Below are 19,671 nucleotides of genomic sequence, written 5' to 3' on the forward strand. Positions count from 1 at the left end.
AATTAAGTTGTCTTCAATTCTTTATGTTCCTAATGAATAAAATATTATTGTTAAAGTTGTTCTCTTGAAAATAGGAAATCTCAACCAGTTCAGTGAGTTCTGTTTTTTTTTAAGTGATAAAAATTTCAATTAAAAAAACTTTAATGAGTGGTGATGGCAAAAGGAATGTAAGACCTAGAAATATAATTGCGTAAAATAGCTAGCAAGGAAATGAGAATCTTAGTCCTAGAGCCATAAGAATCTCAATTCCACCACAGCCTCATGAGATTGGAAAAGGACTCCAGCCTCTAAATGAGAACACACCCTAGCCAGTACTTTGATTTTCACTTTGTGAGACCCTGAGTAGAAAACCCAGTTTATACAACACACGGATTTATGAACTACAGAACTGTGGGCTAATAAATGGGTGTTTCTTAAAACCACTAAGTTTGTGCTAATGTTAAAAGAGCAATAGAAAACTATGACAATTATAATGTGAACATTTTTTCTCTCATGCGTCATGTTCAGAGGTCTGTTAGTATTTGTATGGAGTTCTTTGCCCTATAGGTAGTGAAGGAACTCAGGTTACTTCCATCTTGATCTGCCATCCCTAGAATATTACACTCGTCTGCATGATCCATGGTGGCTCACCACCAATGTTCATGGCCCAGACAGAATGGAAAAGAGGAAGAGAAGAAGAGATAAAAGATATGCCCTCTTTCTTTAAGGACATACTTTGGAGATTATACAGGTAACTTATGCTCACTGGCCATAGCTTAGCTGCTCATGTCTAACTAAATAAGAAAACTAAAAGTTGCCTTTGGATGAGGTGCCCATGGATCCAGCTAACACTCAGAAGATTATTACTATGGAAGAAGTGAAGAACAAATACCAGAAAACAACTGATAGATGCCACAGGCTATTTTAAATAATAATAATAATTGAAAATCTTCAAAGATCCTCCAAAAAATAATTACAGTGTTTGCTTATGGAGTGGTGGTGCATAAAATTGGGAACAGGGATGAAGGGAAAGTTTTTCTTCTCTTCTTTTTTATACTTTTTCATTTTTGAATCTTGTAAAATATAAGAATTGTATATAAGAACCGCCCCCCTTTATTTTTACCCAAAAGATACTTGTCTACCTTCCCTCAGCCACATTTTACCTGTCCCAATGTGATTAGTATTTCTCCACTGTTCCTCCTTGTCCCTCTTGAGATTTTCATCATTTGGAGTTTGTTTAGTCAGTGACCTCAGCCCAGTGGAGGCCATGTCAAATATATATATACACACACACATATATATATATGTATATACACTGCATATACATATATATATATACCTTAAGTATATAAGGTATTTTTAAGTATTTGATACATTCTGATATATTTTACAGTAATAGAAAAAGGTCATTCTACTCTGTTGTCATCGCACATGCACAATATTTTAACTACTTTTTAGGCCATATCAGTACTTATTTTGTGAGTTTTTAATTATAGCAGAGCCTTACTACCATTTATAAAGTTGAAAGCATGAAGTAGTACATTCTGGATTTGAAATACCTATTTTGCCAGTTGACTTTCTAATAAGTTGAGTACTGTTTATATGAAGCAGCTTCTTCCTAAATGAGGAAACCAAGGCTGATGATACTGTAATTTATCAAATGAATCTGACTAGCTGTATAAATTGGGGAAAGTGAAAATGTTAGTTGCTCGGTTGTGTCCAACACTTTGCAAACCCATGGACTGTAACCGCCAGGCTCATCTGTCTGTGGAATTCTCCAGGCAGGAATACTGGAGTGGGGTTGCCATTCCCTTTCCAGGGGATTTTCCTCCCCCAGAGATCGAACTCGGGTCTCCTGTATTGCAGGCAGATTCTTTACTATCTGAGCCACCAGGAAAGCCCTTGAAAAACTGGAGAAATTTTCACAAATAGCCACATTAGAGAGCTATACTTTCTAACTGGATTTGATTAAAACTTGTCACAGAAATCTGTTTAAGTATGTATTATACCTAACTGACGGAGAAGGCAATGGCACCCCACTCCAGCACTCTTGCCTGGAAAATCCCATGGACGGAGGGCCTGGTGGGCTATAGTCCATGGGGTCAAGAAGAGTTGGACACAACTGAGTGACTTCACTTTCACTTTTCACTTTCATGCACTGCAGAAGGAAATGGCAACCCACTCCAGTGTTCTTGCCTGGAGAATCCCAGGGACGGGGGAGCCTCGTGGGCTGCCGTCTATGGGATCGCACAGAGTCAGACACGACTGAAGCGACTTAGCTGCAGCATACCTAATTGAGTAGTTTCATGCCCTTTTGAGCACGTTACTGTGAAAGTCGCTTAGTCGTGTCCAACTCTTTGTAACCCCATGGACCATAGAGTGTATGGAATTCTCCAGGCCAGAATACTGGAGTGGGTAGCCTTTCCCTTCTCCAGAGGATCTTCCCAACCCAGGGATCAAACCCAGGTCTCCTGCATTGCAGGCAGATTCTTTACCAGCAGAGCCACAAGGGAGGTCTTTTAATAAGCACATTAGTCCCACATTGATTTGGATTCAAATTTCTTTACAGAAATGTTATTTTCCATATTTGTTTCTGTAACTACAAGTTTGGCCTTCCTAAAGCATGACTTTTTTTTATTACTATGCTAAAAACAAACTAAAAAACCTTGCCTTCTTTCATTTCATACAGCATAGGACTCTTAGCCTTATTTTCTAGGCACTCCACCAACTCATTCCAGTCTTTCTTTCTAGTTTTAGTTTCAGAAATTTCTACTCCAGATATACTAGAATTAGTAGATACTCCAGTTTCTACCCCTGGAGAAGAGCATGGCCACCCATTTCAGTATTCTTGCTCGGAGAATCCCCATGGACAGAGGAGCCTGGTGGACTTCAGTCCATGGGGTCGCAAAGAGTTGGACACAACTGAACGACTAAGCACAGCACCAGTCTCCATATATTTCTTACAGAGACCCCTCTCATACCTTTGTTTACATTGCCCCTTCATTGAAAATTACATAAGAGTGTGCATTCACATGTGTACACACAAGAGCTTTCTGAATTTTTTGCAATTCTTCAAAACGCAGTACAAACTAGTTCCCCATCTCTTGAGATTCTTTCTGACCACCCCAGGGTTAAAAAGTACTCCTCAGTTTCCTTTTCCATTCATTGTCTGGCCTATATCTCTAACTTGGCATATGTCTTTTATTGATTTATATGGCACTTACTGGTTTTTGTCTTTTTTCTGTTTTAGAGTCCACCACTAATCATGTAATTGAGTTCTCATTGTCTGACAGCATTGTGGTGTGTACAATTAATCTTACTTAAACCTTAACAGAGTGAGAAACTTGAGGTTCGTTAGTCTCATAGCTAGTTACTGAAAGATCTGGGACTCAAAGGAAGGTCTTTCTGGCTGTAAAGATTAAAATTTTCATCCCTTCACCAAGGAATCAGACTCAACAGGGAAGTTTAAACATGCAGGTGTCTAGACCCACATTAGCCTTTCTCAAATGATTATGGTACAGACCATATTGTGTCTAGATCTCCTTTCCTTCCCCGTTAATACCTGGAACTGTCCCTTGCATTTATAGAAACTGTAAATGTTATTTGACTTATTTTAGGAATAAGCAACAAAGTTGTCTTTATTTCAGCACTTATTTCTAACTGCAAAACCAATGCTCTATAGAACTGCAAGTAATGGTTAAAAGGGCAGAAAGTGACATAATTTAATTAGCATGTATGATACTATCTAATGGTTATTGAACAATTACTGTACCAGTTACTTTTGTAAACATTCTGAATGTAATTAATCTATTTAATTCTCCTATCACCCCTGTGAGATAGCTATTACTGCCTTCATTTTATGGACAAGAAGACTGAGACCTAGGTTAATAACTTGGCCAGTTTCGGGTGACTGAACAGCTGAGCTGGGACCTGAACTCTGGTAGTCTGGCTGCAAAATCCACACTTTACAGCCATTTCTCAAACATAAGTATCTGAGATGGCACTCTACTCATGACTTAACAATAGTTAGCTTCTCTCAACCACATACTTTTTTCCGAAATATTTTCATATATTTACTACAAGTCATTCAAAATTCTATTCTAGAAACGGGAGTGTCTTATTTCAAAAGATCCAAAACCAAATTACTATACCCTAAGAACTTTATAGATTCATCTCTGAACCCTAAGACCAACCCTATCAAAAAGTACAACATAGCTTTATGTATGTTGTACTACATGATGCTAGGGGGAAAAAAACCCTCTTACTTTTCATTGTAAGATATAATTTTTTCCTCAGAGCACTGAGAAAGCATGTTTCATTTCATTTATTGATCTTCGAGGAGAGAATCTACCATAAGAAATTTAAGGAGTAAATAGTACCGTATTTTATATATTGGGATTCCCTGGTGGCTCAGACAGTAAAGTGTCTGTCTATAATGAGGGAGACCCAGGTTTGATCCCTGGGTTGGGAAGATCCCCTGGAGAAGGAAATGGCAACCCACTCCAGTACTCTTGCCTAGAAAATTCCATGAATGGAGGAGCTTGGTGGGCTATAATCCATGGGGTCGCAAAGAGTCAGACACGACTGAGCGAATTCAAACTCTCTAAATACTAGAATTTGAAAAGGTTCTTTTTCATTTATACTTGAGAAAGATCTTAATTTTTATTACCCTAAAATGATGGGGATGGTTGACAGGAAGATTTGTATCTTTCAATTCTACCTTCTCATCTTTTGGGGAAGAAATTTTCATCAGTTGGATTTAAGTATTTTTGCTAAAGATGATATTATTAGAGTGTTGATTAAGCAGTCTAACTTAGTATGGTGTAAGGTATATGCCTTAAACTTTAACCTGGGGCAAGGTGTTCTTGTTAAAATACCTTTCTGATTAACTGAAAACCAGAAAATATTTTTCCAAATCATGTAACTGAAAATATTTACAAAATAAACACTTAAATTTAGCCTTAGTGAACAGAATGTACTGAAAATAATTTAGAATCTTCCAGTGCCCTAAATCATTATAAGCATTAAAACTGTATGGTGGTATAGCGTAGATTATTTAGAAGATTGAGTTGCTGAGTAAATTGCTGAGTCTAGATTAGGATATTAGGTTTCATTTAAAAGCCATTCTTTTATTTAGCAAATTATTATGAACTCAATATGAACAGTTACTATTCCAAAACTCTGGGGATTTACTGGTGAGTAAGATAGACCCTATCCCTGCCCTCCACAAAGTTTGTGATCTCATAGGGAGATTGTCAGTAACATGAGACAAGGGCTGTGGTGGAGGAAAACAGGAAGGGTGCTATAGAAGCTCTGGTAGGAACATCCAAACCAGCCCAGGGACTAGGAAAGACTTCCTGAGGGACACACAAGGATAAGCTCTGGTTTTGCTTTTTATTTCCCCAAAATGGAAGATTAAAAAGATTATTAATTAGTAGTTTTGTTTAATCAGGACTTGAATCTTGAAGTCTCTTTATTGATTATACATTACTGAGGGTGTCAACATAATTAGCTTTTTTGTAATAAGGAAAAATATTACTTTTAATGAGTACATATGCATCAAAAGTAATTTGAGCACATTTCCTTCAAGTGCCTGCCCCTATGTGGTAGGATTATAGGAATGTCTTTCCTTGTTTATGTTTTCTGTATAACTTGATAATTTTGATGAATATTAATTGCTTAAATAACCATATAAATGTTGTAACTCTTTTAAAATTTAGTCCTGATTTTATTTTATAAAATTTAGAGTTTGGGTTTTTTTTAAGCTGAGACCCTGAGCTTATTAAGGAAAATGGTGGACCATTTTGGTGCAGATAAGTGATTTTTTAACTAGTGAAAGCTAAAAATATGGGACATACCAAGCTTACAAGTATATAATATTAGTAATAGTCTGACAATTTTTGAAATCAAGGGGGTGGAAAAAAGAAATGTGTAAATTTGATACCATAATTTAGAACTGGCTTAAAGAATTCTGACATTCAAATGGACAGATGTGAACCCAGGGCAAAAACCATTAAATGTTGAGGATTTTTGTCAGCCCCAAAAAAGTACCAGTATAAGTAAGCTAGTCCGTATTTATGAAAGGAGAAGTGTTTGTTTGGATCCCCTCTATTTAACCAAATCATTCTGTGAAGGGATGCTAGAAAAGGAACACGTATTTACTACAGACCTACTTTGTGCTTTGCATTCTTTTTCTTAACCTTATGTCAGAATGTCTAGAAAGATCACTTTCCTTATTAAAAATAAAGACCAGACTCTCTAAAGTTAGCATCACTGGAAGGATCTCCTGGTGAGAAGAGCAACTGAATACAAACTGATACAGAGAGTTATCTTATTTTAGCCCTGTAGTGACTGCAACCACGAATTTGGACTCAGGGAAGTGTTAATTAAGCAGTCTAACTTAGGCATAAACATTTCTGTTTTTTTGCCCCCAAAGCGTAGCTGGGACAACACAAGGCTACAATCTTCAATGAACATTTATATAAAGTTATAAAGAGACTACCATGAATTAATTATATAATCTGATTTATATATCCTTTTACCTATTGCAGAGACTGTCCCAGGAAAAAGAAAAGATCTTTTCTGGTTCCTTTCTTTATATGGCAACAATATTGAATGTGATTTTTAGTACCTACCTAGATAATAAAGGGCTGGAAAAAATCATTCTTTCACAATTCTCATTTTCCTGTGTCACAGCAGCTAACACGAGGCATAATTTCATGTCTAGTACAGACCCTTCTTATATTTATAAAAGTATGACTTTGCCTCTGACTGTGGTTATGGTGTTATATTAAGGCACATCCAAACATGCTGCCATTAACCGTAAGAGTCAGGCAACAACATAATAAGGGTGGTGGGAGAAGTTTTCCTTGCAAGTCTGTATTAGTTTCTCTAAGGCTCCAGAGGCAAAGTTACTGTCTGCCAGAGTCATAATTTTAACATACGACTCTGATCTCAAAATATGTGCAGTAACATTATTTAAGGATGTTGATTCACTTTTAGAAGGTGAACTTTAGTCAAATCCTGTTCCCATTATTTATGGATCAGCAAAGTTCTCTTGTCTTTGACATCCTCTTCTGCTTCATTTTATCATATAATCCCTCAATTTTGGGGGGAAAACTCTTTATCATTACAATGAAAGATCATATTTCAATATTTTACTTAATTTTTAGTCTTAATATGTTGGAATTTCTCACCATCCTGTACTCAGTCTCCCATGCTTGGGTGTTGCCAGAATACAGAAGACATGATACTTAAAAGTGTGTGCATGCTCTCTTCCTGGAAAGAGAATTTGCCCAAATCTCTAACTATTCTGAAGAACAGCTCATTCTTGACAGCCATTTGAAAGACTTAGACCCTGCCTCACAGCATAGTGGGGAAGAAAGGCAAGTAATCTACAGTTAAAACCGAGAGGGTGATATGTACTATGATGGAATTCAGTATCCTCAGATACATATTGGAGGCCAGAGGAGACATACCTAACCCAGCTAGGAATATTTGTTGAGTACAGTTCAAAGGGTTGCACGGAGTCGGACATGACTGAGCGGCTGGGCACACACATGTGCAGGAAAAAGCTTCCCAGGTGGCACAATGGTAAAGAATCTACCTACCAGTGTAGGAGACGCAAGAGATGCGGGTTTGATCCCTGGATAGGGAAGATCTGGAGGAGGAAACGGCAACCCGCTCCAGTATTCTTGCCAGGATAATTCCATGTACAGGGGAGCCTGGCAGGCTACAGCCCTTAGAGCCACAAAGAATCAGACACGACTGAGTGACTGAGGACACAGACAGGCACGTGCAGGAAAAGATGATGATTAAAGAAATAGTTGTTTAGCCAAGAGGAAAAATAACTGAGAAATATCTTAGAAGTAGAAGGAATAGCATGTGCAAATGCATAGCACAGAGAAATTAGAGGAGACTGAAAAGGTATGAATAAAGAAATATCATGAAAAAGAAAAAAAAAAAAGAAATATCATGGAAAACAGAATACACTGAGGAGTATCTGAAAATGAGACTAAAAATGGAATAGGTGCTCAGTCAACCTGAAGTCAAACCCACATCTCTTGCATTTCCTGCATTGGCAGCTGAATTCTTGACCAATGTGCCACCTGGGAAGCCCCATAGGGTGTGTTACAAATACCTTTATAGCATGCTAAAGAGTTCAGGTGTTATCCTGAAAGGAACAAAGAGCCACTGAAGGATTCATTTTAAGCAGGAAAATAGCAACAACAAAAGCAAATAAGTAATAAGGATAAGACCTAGGCACTCAGTGTGGAGGGTAAGAAGAAACTAGAATGATTTACAGATTTCATAGTCAGTTGAGCATAAAGATAAATGACAGTGTCTTTCACTGTGCTGCAACATATACAAGGAAGAGAAAAAAAATTGGTTTGGGTAGAAGGATAGGGATGATTAATTTATTATTGAGCATGTTAGGTTCAAAATGCTTTTTGGTTTTATAGCTCTTTCTCATAAGAAAGGTTTGTAATGTGTCTTAGGGCTCTCCAGGAAGTCCCAATTTGATAACTGTTGGTAAGGATGTGTTGATAAGAATGTAAATACAAACTCTGAGATTTGATAACTTGAAAAACAAATTCTCTTTGATATAGCTATTTCACGTCTAGTAATTTATCCTGTTGACATACTGAAACATCTATTAATTATGTTTGTGCAGAGATGTTCATTACACCGTTGTTTGTAATAGCAAAATATTGAAAATAAGTTGAGTATCAGTAGGGAAATAGTTAAATTATGGGACATTGTTATGGTGGAGTACTATGCAGCCATTAAGAGACTGGAGCAGCCTGTGCATATGCCCACATGGAAAGCTTTCCGAGCAAACTATATTATTAAGGTGCAGAACAATGTGTGTAGTGTACTGTCACTTGTGTTTTTGTTTTTGTTTTTTTTTTTATTTTCATTAATTTTTATTCTTCTACTTATGATTTTTCTTCAGTATTTTCATTGACTCCCAAGGCACTTTTTAACAAAAAGATTAAGTTACAATCATCTTTATTTTTTTTTTTTTTTTTTTTTGCCCATTTTTTAAAATTTTTTTTTTTTTTTATTCTTCCAATTTTATTTTATTTTTTAAACTTTACATAATTGTATTAGTTTTGCCAAATATCAAAATGAATCCGCCACAGGTATACATGTGTTCCCCATCCCGAACCCTCCTCCCTCCTCCCTCCCCATACCATCCCTCTGGGCCATCCCAGTGCACCAGCCCCAAGCATCCAGCATCATGCATCGAACCTGGACTGGCAACTCGTTTCCTACATGATATTTTACATGTTTCATTGCCATTCTCCCAAATCTTCCCACCCTCTCCCTCTCCCACAGAGTCCATAAGACTGTTCTATACATCAGTGTCTCTTTTGCTGTCTCGTACACCGGGTTATTGTTACCATCTTTCTAAATTCCATATATATGCGTTAGTATACTGTATTTATGTTTTTCCTTCTGGCTTACTTCACTCTGTATAATAGGCTCCAGTTTCATCCACCTCATTAGAACTGATTCAAATGTATTCTTTTTAATGGCTGAGTAATACTCCATTGTGTATATGTACCACAGCTTTCTTATCCATTCATCTGCTGAAAACACTGATGAAAGAAATCAAAGAGGACACTAATAGATGGAGAAATATACCATGTTCATGGATTGGAAGAATCAATATAGTGAAAATGAGTATACTACCCAAAGCAATTTATAGATTCAACGCAATCCCTATCAAGCTACCAACAGTATTCTTCACAGAGCTAGAACAAATAATTTCACAATTTGTATGGAAATACAAAAAACCTCGAATAGCCAAAGCGATCTTGAGAAAGAAGAATGGAACTGGAGGAATCAACCTACCTGACTTCAGGCTCTACTACAAAGCCACAGTTATCAAGACAGTATGGTACTGGCACAAAGACAGAAATATTGATCAATGGAATAAAATAGAAAGCCCAGAGATAAATCCACGCACATATAGACACCTTATCTTCGACAAAGGAGGCAAGAATATACAATGGATTAAAGACAATCTCTTTAACAAGTGGTGCTGGGAAATCTGGTCAACCACTTGTAAAAAGAATGAAACTGGACCACTTTCTAACACCATACACAAAAATAAACTCAAAATGGATTAAAGATCTAAATGTAAGACCAGAAACTATAAAACTCCTAGAGGAGAACATAGGCAAAACACTCTCCGACATACATCACAGCAGGATCCTCTATGACCCACCTCCCAGAATATTGGAAATAAAAGCAAAAATAAACAAATGGGACCTAATTAACCTTAAAAGCTTCTGCACATCAAAGGAAACTATTAGCAAGGTGAAAAGACAGCCTTCAGAATGGGAGAAAATAATAGCAAATGAAGCAACTGACAAACAACTAATCTCAAAAATATACAAGCAACTCCTACAGCTCAACTCCAGAAAAATAAACGACCCAATCAAAAAATGGGCCAAAGAACTAAATAGACATTTCTTCAAAAAGACATACAGATGGCTAACAAACACATGAAAAGATGCTCAACATCACTCATTATCAGAGAAATGCAAATCAAAACCACTATGAGGTACCATTTCACACCAGTCAGAATGGCTGCGATCCAAAAGTCTACAAATAATAAATGCTGGAGAGGGTGTGGAGAAAAGGGAACCCTCCTACACTGTTGGTGGGAATGCAAACTAGTACAGCCACTATGGAGAACAGTGTGGAGATTCCTTAAAAAACTGGAAATAGAACTGCCTTATGATCCAGCAACCCCACTGCTGGGCATACACACTGAGGAAACCAGAAGGGAAAGAGACACGTGTACCCCAATGTTCATCGCAGCACTATTTATAATAGCCAAGACACTTGTGTTTTTAAAAGAGTAGACACATAATTGCTTTTGTATGCATTAAATACCTCTATTAAGATTTATACACTCGAAACTAACACAGCATGGTTAATCAACTATACAGCAATAAACGCAAAACTAACACAACAGTGTAAATCAGTTATACTCCAACAAACACTAAAACAACAACAACAACTCACCAGCCTTTTTTACATTCTCATAAAAAGCACCATTAGTTGAGGAAACAACATGAAAACAGGTGCCTGAAAGCTTGGGAAAGACATGGTTTCATGTTAGCCTGATTATGTCAAACAGTGATAGAAGGAAACACCTCCAGCTCTCATCTCCTTCCGGCCTACCAGTTCTCCTGGGAAGTGACAGTCCTTGAGGAGAACATGAGAAATGAGAAGGAAGGGTGATGCTTTACGTGTAGAGACCAAGTTCCTTTTCAGAAGAACTGAACGTTGGAATGTGGCACATCTCCAGGGGTAGGTTCTGTTCCTGTTACAGGAGATGAAATCTCTAATTCCAGGTGGGTACGCATAATTCAAAGAGAAGGTATTTTGAAACCTGATACATGGTTATTCTTAATAAGCTATGTTTTCCAATCTGTCTGTAACTATAAGAAATTAATATTTTGATGCCAATAAAACTGAAAACAGTAACTGCTCAAAGAGGAAGGTGACGGTGGGAAGAAGACTGAGGGAGCAGCAAACTCTGAGGCCACGGTGTAGTGCTTCAGATCTAAATCTGAGTGTTGTTTGTTAGGCATGCGTTATATAAAATACTTAGTGGTGGTGTAGTCTTCAAAAGATTGGTCTAAAAGAGCCTGGCTACGGAGGCCATTTTCCAGATAACTCATGTGGCTGTCGGAGCCTTAACATATGTTTTAAAGGTCCAGACCTTAAACCACAGAAGCTGTGAGGAAACTTAAAGATAAATATAGAGTCTGTATGTGGGAAATCTATAATTAAAATAAAAAAGTTAAACTGTTGTAAAAAGGACTAACACAAGCCTCTTCATCGGCAGCAGTCCTGATTTAATGCAGTCTGTACATGTTGGATGACGGGTCTGCCCTGCCATGCAGACACTATTTTTTTTTTAACCTCTGTGGCCTTAATGTTTGATCCTGACAGGATTTGCGTCACTGATCCATATCACTGCCTGTGTGATGTCAGCATGTGGGTGTGCAGTTAGTGAGACCTAGTTAACCTCATGTGCTGTAGTAAATCCCAAGCGCTGTTTCCTACTAGGATAACAAAGAATGATTCATGGTTGTTCACATTGGACTGGTGCTAAAAATAGTGATGTTCACAACCTGCTGCATCCACGCACATTAATATCAGAGCCTTAGTAGCTTTCTAAACAAGAGCCCTAAAAATAACTCTTGTTTAGAAGCAGGTGCTTGCTTGGTAAACATATCTACTGTTTTCTATCTATATACAGCTTGATTTAGTGCTAAAGATAGATTCTAACCATAGTATGATAGTCATTCTTCATCCTTTTCCTACTTGATAGGCTTGTCACTGATACATCTGAATGCTTAGCAAGTCTGATTATAGAAATTTTTAGTTACCTGTACACAGATAAATGAAATTACCCGTAATTCTGAATCATCCTTAGACCCCTGATTTTAATAGTCTACTTCATCCAGCCTTAAAAAGGAATAATAAATTTTCAAGGAAAAGAAAGGCCCCTAAAGCAGTGAATAATAATTACCTTGATCTTTTTTCTTTAATCTCCTACTTCATTCTTTTCCCAAATTACAGTTGTCACTTCTAATGCCCAGGATTAGTGTTAGAGTCCATACTTTCAAGGACCTTTCAGTTACACTAAGAAAAATATATGATAAAAAAAACACATACAATCAAATTACAGTCGACTAACTCAGTTCAGTTCCAAGACTGTATAGGCTTGTGTTGATTGCCAGCCTCATGTGAATAAAAATTATCAGGTGTTTTGTAACCTTAACAAATAAGCATCGCTTATTAATAGGGTGACCTTATGTCCCATTTTGTCTAGGACAATCCCAGTTTATTCCTCTCATCTTGATGTCTAACTGGTTTAACATTTGTTCCAGACTTTTCATTTTTTAACAGAGTATAATTAATAGTTGCATTAAAATAAGCTCTGATGTATATGATCGGCCATCATTTTGTGTTGCCAGTTTCTGCCATTATCTCCTCTAAGCAGCTTGTCTATCTCTTGTTTTTACTTTAACCTGTGATTATACTTAAAGGCAACTAGAATAAACCATTTTTCTTTTCGTGACCCCTGTCAGAAGCAGGTCAAGCATGGCGGTTAAGGTACCTAGTAGTAGAGCAGAGTGGTCTTTGATAAGGAGGGCTAAGGACAGAACTCCTTCCAGTCTCCTGCCGGTGGCCACAGCAGTATGTGTTGCTCATGCCCCTGATGGCCACTTGGTGTCACCAGGCCTCCAGTAACCCTCTGCAAACATTGAGGCAGTGTTGAGAAAATAAAAACCATGAGCCTTTTGTTTGTTAAAATTGTCATATAATCAGGTACAAAAGGGAAAATGAAAAATGTATTCACCACTGCACCTGTAGTTGAGGATAGTGAGGGGATAGAGCCAAATCTTGTTAGGAGGGTACTGAAGACAGACCTCATGCTTCCCAGGTGGCGCTGGTGGTAAACCAGACAGGAAAAGAAGTACGTCAAGGCTGCATATTGTCACCCTGCTTATTTAACTTACATGCAGAGTACATCATGAGAAACGCTGGGCTGGAGGAAGCACAAGCTAGAATCAAGATTGCTGGGAGAAATATCAATAACCTCAGATATGCAGATAACACCACCCTTACAGCAGAAAGTGAAGAAGAACTAAAGAGCCTCTTGATGAAAGTGAAAGAGGAGAATGAAAAAGTTGACTTAAAGCTCAACATTCAGAAAAGTAAGATCATGGAATCCGGTCACATCACTTCATGGCAGATAGATGGGGAAACAGTGGCTGACTTTATTTTGGGGGGCTCCAAAATCACTGCAGATTTTGATTGCAGCCGTGAAATTAAAAGACGCTTACTCCTTGTAAGAAAAGTTATGATCAGCCTAGACAGCATATTAAAAAGCAGAGACATTACTTTGTCAACAAAGGTCTATCTAGTCAAGGCTGTGGTTTTTCCAATAGTCATGTATGGATGTGAGAATTGGACTATAAAGAAAGCTGAGCGCTGAAGAATTGATGCTTTTGAACTGTGGTGTTGGAGAAGACTCTTGAGAGTCCCTTGGACTGCAAGGAGATCCAACCAGTCCATCCTAAAGGAGACGAGTCCTGGGTGTTCATTGGCAGGACTGATGTTGAAGCTGAAACTCCAATACTTTGGCCACCTGATGCAAAAAACTGACTCATTTGAAAAGACCCTGATGCTGGGAAAGATTGAGGGCAGGAGGAGAAGGGGACGACAGAGGATGAGATGGTTGGATGGCATCACCAACTCAATGGACATGAGTTTGGGTGGACTCTGGGAGTTGGTGATGGACAGGGAGGCCTGGTGTGCTGCGGTTCATGGGGTCGCAAAGAGTCGGACACGACTGAGCGACTGAACTGAAGCAGACCCCAGTAGAGGAGGAAGTGGAGATCAGATCAAGACTAGAAGGGGGGAGATAGCTTTAATACAGTGTGAAAGGACAATGATTCTTCTGAAAATAGAAGAGGTGAGAAGAGTTTGTAAACAACATTGAAAGAGTTCAATTTTATGCTGAGGTATGTAGTTGAGGTTGAATTGGGGGACATCCTTAAAGAGTGGTGGGGATCTCTGATAATCCCTGTAGAAAACAGCATATAAGTTTATTAGCCAGGAATAAATTCATGAAAGGATTCCTGAGCAGTGCTGATGGCTGAGTTAAGGTTGGATATAATTAAATTCATAAACATGCCAGCCCACATAACATTTGATTTCTACAGTTCAGGTCTATGAGAAAATAATTAAATCTGGTTTATTAAAATTGGGTATTTTTAGTGAAGGCAAGGTAAAAGGAAGACATGGATGGGAAAAAAGATCAGGCCATGAAGACACAGATGGATCAGGAGAAATAGGAGATCACTATGAGGAAGACCTGATGTCGTAGAAGAAAGACAACTTGTGAGATGATAGATACAGTGACCAGAGACTGAAATATGAAAGTTTTAACATTTCAAAGATGAGATCCTGTAGTGGAACTCTAAGTGATAAATTCTAAGATATATCATTGAACATGCATTACTCAAAACAGAAGAGTTCAAGAAAGGTATAAGTTAGGTTTTCTTGGACACGGAAGTCGTCTTGCTGATGGGCAAGAGCTGGGAAAAACACTGTGAACATGATGCGGAAGTTCTCAATAAATGACAGCAGTGAGAAGGGGCAGAGGGTGGTGTGTTACCCTGTATTACTATGGCATGATCTCAAGGGAAAAGAAACTGAAGCATGAAACAGTAACAGCAGTGGCGCTGGGAAGCAGCCCTCCGGGTGTCTGGAGCCTGCCTCAGGAGAGAATGAGAAGCCACTGCTCCCACCAGCTACTGGAAAAGCTGTCCTGGAGGCGAGCTGGGTTTCATTTAAAGAAAGCCCATGAGCAGGTGTTCTGTGAAAAGGTTGAGGATCTAGGGGAATTTATAACAAGGAAAATGTTCCAGTGAGCACAATGGGAAGAAATGAGAAGATCATCCGTTAAAGAAAGAGTCAAGAAACGGAAACACAGCTGTGTGAGAACATGAGCCAAAATGAGGAAGTGGGCTGCCGGGACTTGCTTTTTGTTTAGGGGCTAAAGATCAGAGGCATGGTTGGATTTACTGGGAGCCTGAATCCAACATTTATGAGAAGATTCTGTTGAGACCAGAAGACTTTTAGGTATTAAGCTATGCTCTTCAGGGCAGCTTTGCCTTTTAGTGAGACTTAGAAGGTAATAATTATCCTTCCCCACTAGTGAGAATGATACTTCAGTGTCTTATCTCCTCTGAAATGTCTGGCATCTATTTATTGAAACCTCCAGGCTATCCCTTGCCAGTTCTTTTCCAGCTTTTTGGAAGACTGAGTCTTTGAACATGGTTTATATATGTTTAAAATATTGCCTTATTGTTAAAATGATCGTGGCTTTGCCTCATTGTGTGCTCTTGGCAAGTTACTTAATTGCATTCTGCTTCAATTCCCTTACCTATAAGTGATGCCTATTTCAATTATTGTGAGGATTGAGTTAACACATGTAGAACATTGAATAGTACCCTGTCCATTATTACTTTCTCAAACGTGTGTGTGTGTTCAGTCATGTCTGACTGCGACCCCGTGGACTGTAGCCCGCCAGGCTCCTCTGTCTATGGAATTTTCCAGGCAAGAATACTGGAGCAGGTTGCCATTTCCTACTTCAGGGTGTCTTCCTGACCCAGGGATTGAACCCATGTCTCATTTGTCTCCTGCATTGGCAGGCAGATTCTTTATCACTGAGCCACCTGGGAAGCCCCATAGTGACCATTCTTATAATAATAACTATCATTTATTAAGTGGTGCCAGCCAGTGTACTTGGTACTTTAAATTTATCTAGTTTGATTCTCACAACAATGCTATGAAGTTGATTGTTTTAACCATTTTATAGAAGGAAACTGAGTCTCAGAGAAGAGCAGTAAATTGCCTTGCTAATAAACATTGATGCTGTTATTAAAACTTACATCTTTTGATGCCAAAATCCTCTTTCTTTCCACTGTTCAATTTATTACAAATCACATTCATTATCATTACCTGTATATTTGTATTAGCTATAAATAAATTTCCTTAACTACACAGCACCATAAAGTAATGAAAAGCCCTCCAAAGTTCTTACAGTCTTATTCCCCTCTCTTATAACTGAACATTTAGTCTTCTTCCTGGTCTCTACACATGCTTGAGTAAAGTAAGCCCCAATCATGACCTGTCTTTTCAGATTTCATGAGCATGAGTGAGAATACCATCTACCAAGTATCTGTATTAGTGTCCAGGTTAAACCTTTAGAAACAACAAGAAAAAATCAGAAGAAAAGAAAGTAAAACCAGTAATAAAAAAAAAAGGTAGTGTTTATTAACTTGAGATGTTAAATGCCAGTCTGAAATAGAAATCCCATGCTTAAGGAACAAGTTGATCAAGCCTGTATTCTGTATATAATTCTTTTGTGTACTGTGGGCTTTCCATAAGGGTTGCCCACAATACACACAAGAATTTTAAGGGATGAGTATGGAGAGTGCATCAAGTTACACAAGGACATTTAGGAGTGAATCTTCTAAATAAGTGTTATATGTGTCCTAAAATTTATAAATGAAAAGCAGCCGGCTGGGGTAATAAAATTTGAATTAGTAGATAGTGTTTAGGGCTTTCCAGGTGGCTCTAATGGTAAAGAACCCATCTGCCAATGCAGGTAGACTAATGAGATGCTAGTTCGATCCCTGGGTTGGGAGGATCCCCGGGAGAAGGGCGTGGCAACCCACTCCAGTATTCTTGCCGGTAGAATCCCATGGACAGAGGAGCAGAACAGGCTGCAATCCATAGGGTCGCAGAGTCGGACATGGCAGAAGCGACTTAGCACACAGGCCTATTAGTTACAAGAGGAAAATGAGAACAAAGGGAATTATTTTACATCAGATATCTATGTTTCCATGAATATCTTGATGAGCTTTTGAGTTGGTTCATAAAGCAGTCTGAAAAATTTCAAATTCGGGGCAGAATCGGTAGAAATCTTTTAACTGTATGCCAAACACTGCCAGAGGGAACGCTTGCTTTCCCCCCACCCCCCTTCCTTTTCCGCGGGTCACTGCAGGTCACGTGGTCAGTGTCACGTGACTCGGTCAAAGGCTCTTTTCCTCGTAGCTTTGCAAAAAAAAAAAAAAAAAGCAGCAGCCGAGGTTCTCCAATTAAAGCTGTTAACGTGTACTACGCTGTTTCCTTGTTGGATTTTCTTGTTCTCTGCTGCTACTGTAAAAACAAAATGAGTGGTAAGATTTACTGGTTTTGAACCTTCTGCTTTTATTTAAAAACGTAGCAAGTATTGTATTACTCTGAAGTCATGCCGTGTGTTTTTTCAATAGATGCCAGATCTGTCTCTGTAAAAATTTTACATTGTGGCCATGTAGTTATAAAAAGATTAGACTCTGTTTAGAGCTGGGTTGATTTTATATTCCACAGAATATTCCTTTCCAGAGCCTTTACTAGGATTTTCTTTTTACAACTAAAATCTGCAAATTGGCATCAGATTATTTGGAAGCCATTGTGAAAGCTTGCTTGTGAGAGAATGTGTGGCACGTCAGCAGCCCGTTGCATGTTAAGAATTTGAACCCAGACAGATCTCTCGTTTTGTTTTGTTTTTTAATCAAATGTCTGCTAATGTCTGCTAATAAAGAAAAAATTTAAAAAGAGTTGACATTTTACTAGATGAAATACCGTCTTTACTAAATCATTGATGGCAATTTTTAAGGAATTGAGGCTTCTCAAATTTCTTAAGGCAATTGGTAAATAGAGTTGTTTACTCTTATGCAAGATTTTAGAAAAGGAAATATGCCCTTAAAAATCAATAGGTATATGATTTGTGGTAGATTTTGCTCAAATCGTATATATTATTAAGGAGTTCCTTGGTGGATCTACAGTGGTTCAGATACAGCTACTCTCCTGCCAGATGTGTGTTTAATGGTACAGTCTGTAACAGACTTAGCTTCTTCTCTGGGACAGGAGCTCCGTCACTGCCCTTAATCAAGAGATTGTAGTTAATCTTTTCATACCTCCTAAATTAAAAAGTATTGTTGGAACTAAGGAGGTGATGGAACTGCATCATCAAGTAGGTTTTGAAGTTTTGCTGCTATAGACAGGAATAGCAACAGAAATGGTGCTGTAAATATTGTAGTTCTAAGCAACAAAATAAATACCTGCATTTATTTTGTTCATACAATGGGAGTTTTATAGGTTGTGTTGCATGTTACTTCACACCAGTATTTTAGATATTAAATAATGCTATACATGAAGTGTGTGTGTTTTTTGTTGTGTTTTGTTTTATTTTTTTAAGAAAAAAATATAACCTTGTACCATTTTCCCTCAGGGTTAGAAAATTCACTTGCTAAAGTGAAAAGATTACTTCATAGGGATATGAGTTAATGATTATTCCTGGACTGCAACTAGTTATGGGTTTACTGCTGGTTTATTTGAGATTAGGTTTGTTTTGAGCTCTCTTCAGTAATCACACTTAGATATAATTAAAGAATAAAGTAGAATTTTGTACTACTAAATTATAAACACTTAGCAGCTTTCAAAGTATATTATGGTTTGAATTGCAACTACTTAGTGTTTATATATTCATATCTTTCGTGAAAGAAGAGCAACCCAAAGCAGTTATGTAGTTTTATAAGTTTAAATGTAATTGGTAATAATTTATTTTTTACTCTGATGGCTAAAAAACAAAAGCTTGTTCTGATAACTTGAAATAGGGATTAAACTTGACCACATATGCAAGGAACCAGTCTCTGGCACATACAGTAGAAACACAATAAAGTAATTTCCTTTATTAAGATTATAGATAATAGTTTTCAGTGAATTCTCTTTCTGGTTCTCAGCTAAATTTCACACATTGTGAATAATCTCTAAGCCAGACCTCAGGATTCAGAAAGCTAGCTTGCTATAGTTTCTATAAATTAGCTAACAGAAGTAAACTAGCATAACTTTAAAACTGCTGTCATTTCTTGAGTCCAGCATATAGAAGTTGAAAGGTGAGTTTTGGATGAAGCCTCTCTTGCCTAGAGGTGTAAAGCACTTCACAAGTATTGTTTAGTAAATTTATAGGTAATGTTGACTTAGATGTAGAAAAATTTTGTTTTTGTTTTCCAAGGATATGAAAATAAAGAAGGCCTT

General features: G+C 37.8%; 1 protein-coding gene across 5 annotated transcripts in view; it reads left to right on the forward strand.

The window, feature by feature from the left end:
• The window catches only part of FNDC3A (fibronectin type III domain containing 3A), a 115,074-nt gene that overhangs the window by 45,620 nt on the left and 49,783 nt on the right, over nucleotides 1-19,671 (forward strand). The window contains exon 1 of one of the 5 annotated variants that reach the window (XM_005904512.3): nucleotides 17,656-17,771. The exons of the other annotated variants lie outside the window; for them this stretch is intronic. Within the exon in view, the coding sequence (XP_005904574.2) occupies nucleotides 17,765-17,771 (7 nt within the window). The 5' untranslated portion in view covers nucleotides 17,656-17,764. Of the gene's footprint in view, nucleotides 1-17,655; nucleotides 17,772-19,671 lie in introns of those variants that run through there. 5 annotated transcript variants of the gene reach the window in all.

Source organism: Bos mutus, chromosome 12 (genome assembly GCF_027580195.1).
Source record: "Bos mutus isolate GX-2022 chromosome 12, NWIPB_WYAK_1.1, whole genome shotgun sequence".
Classification (NCBI taxonomy): domain Eukaryota; kingdom Metazoa; phylum Chordata; class Mammalia; order Artiodactyla; family Bovidae; genus Bos; species Bos mutus.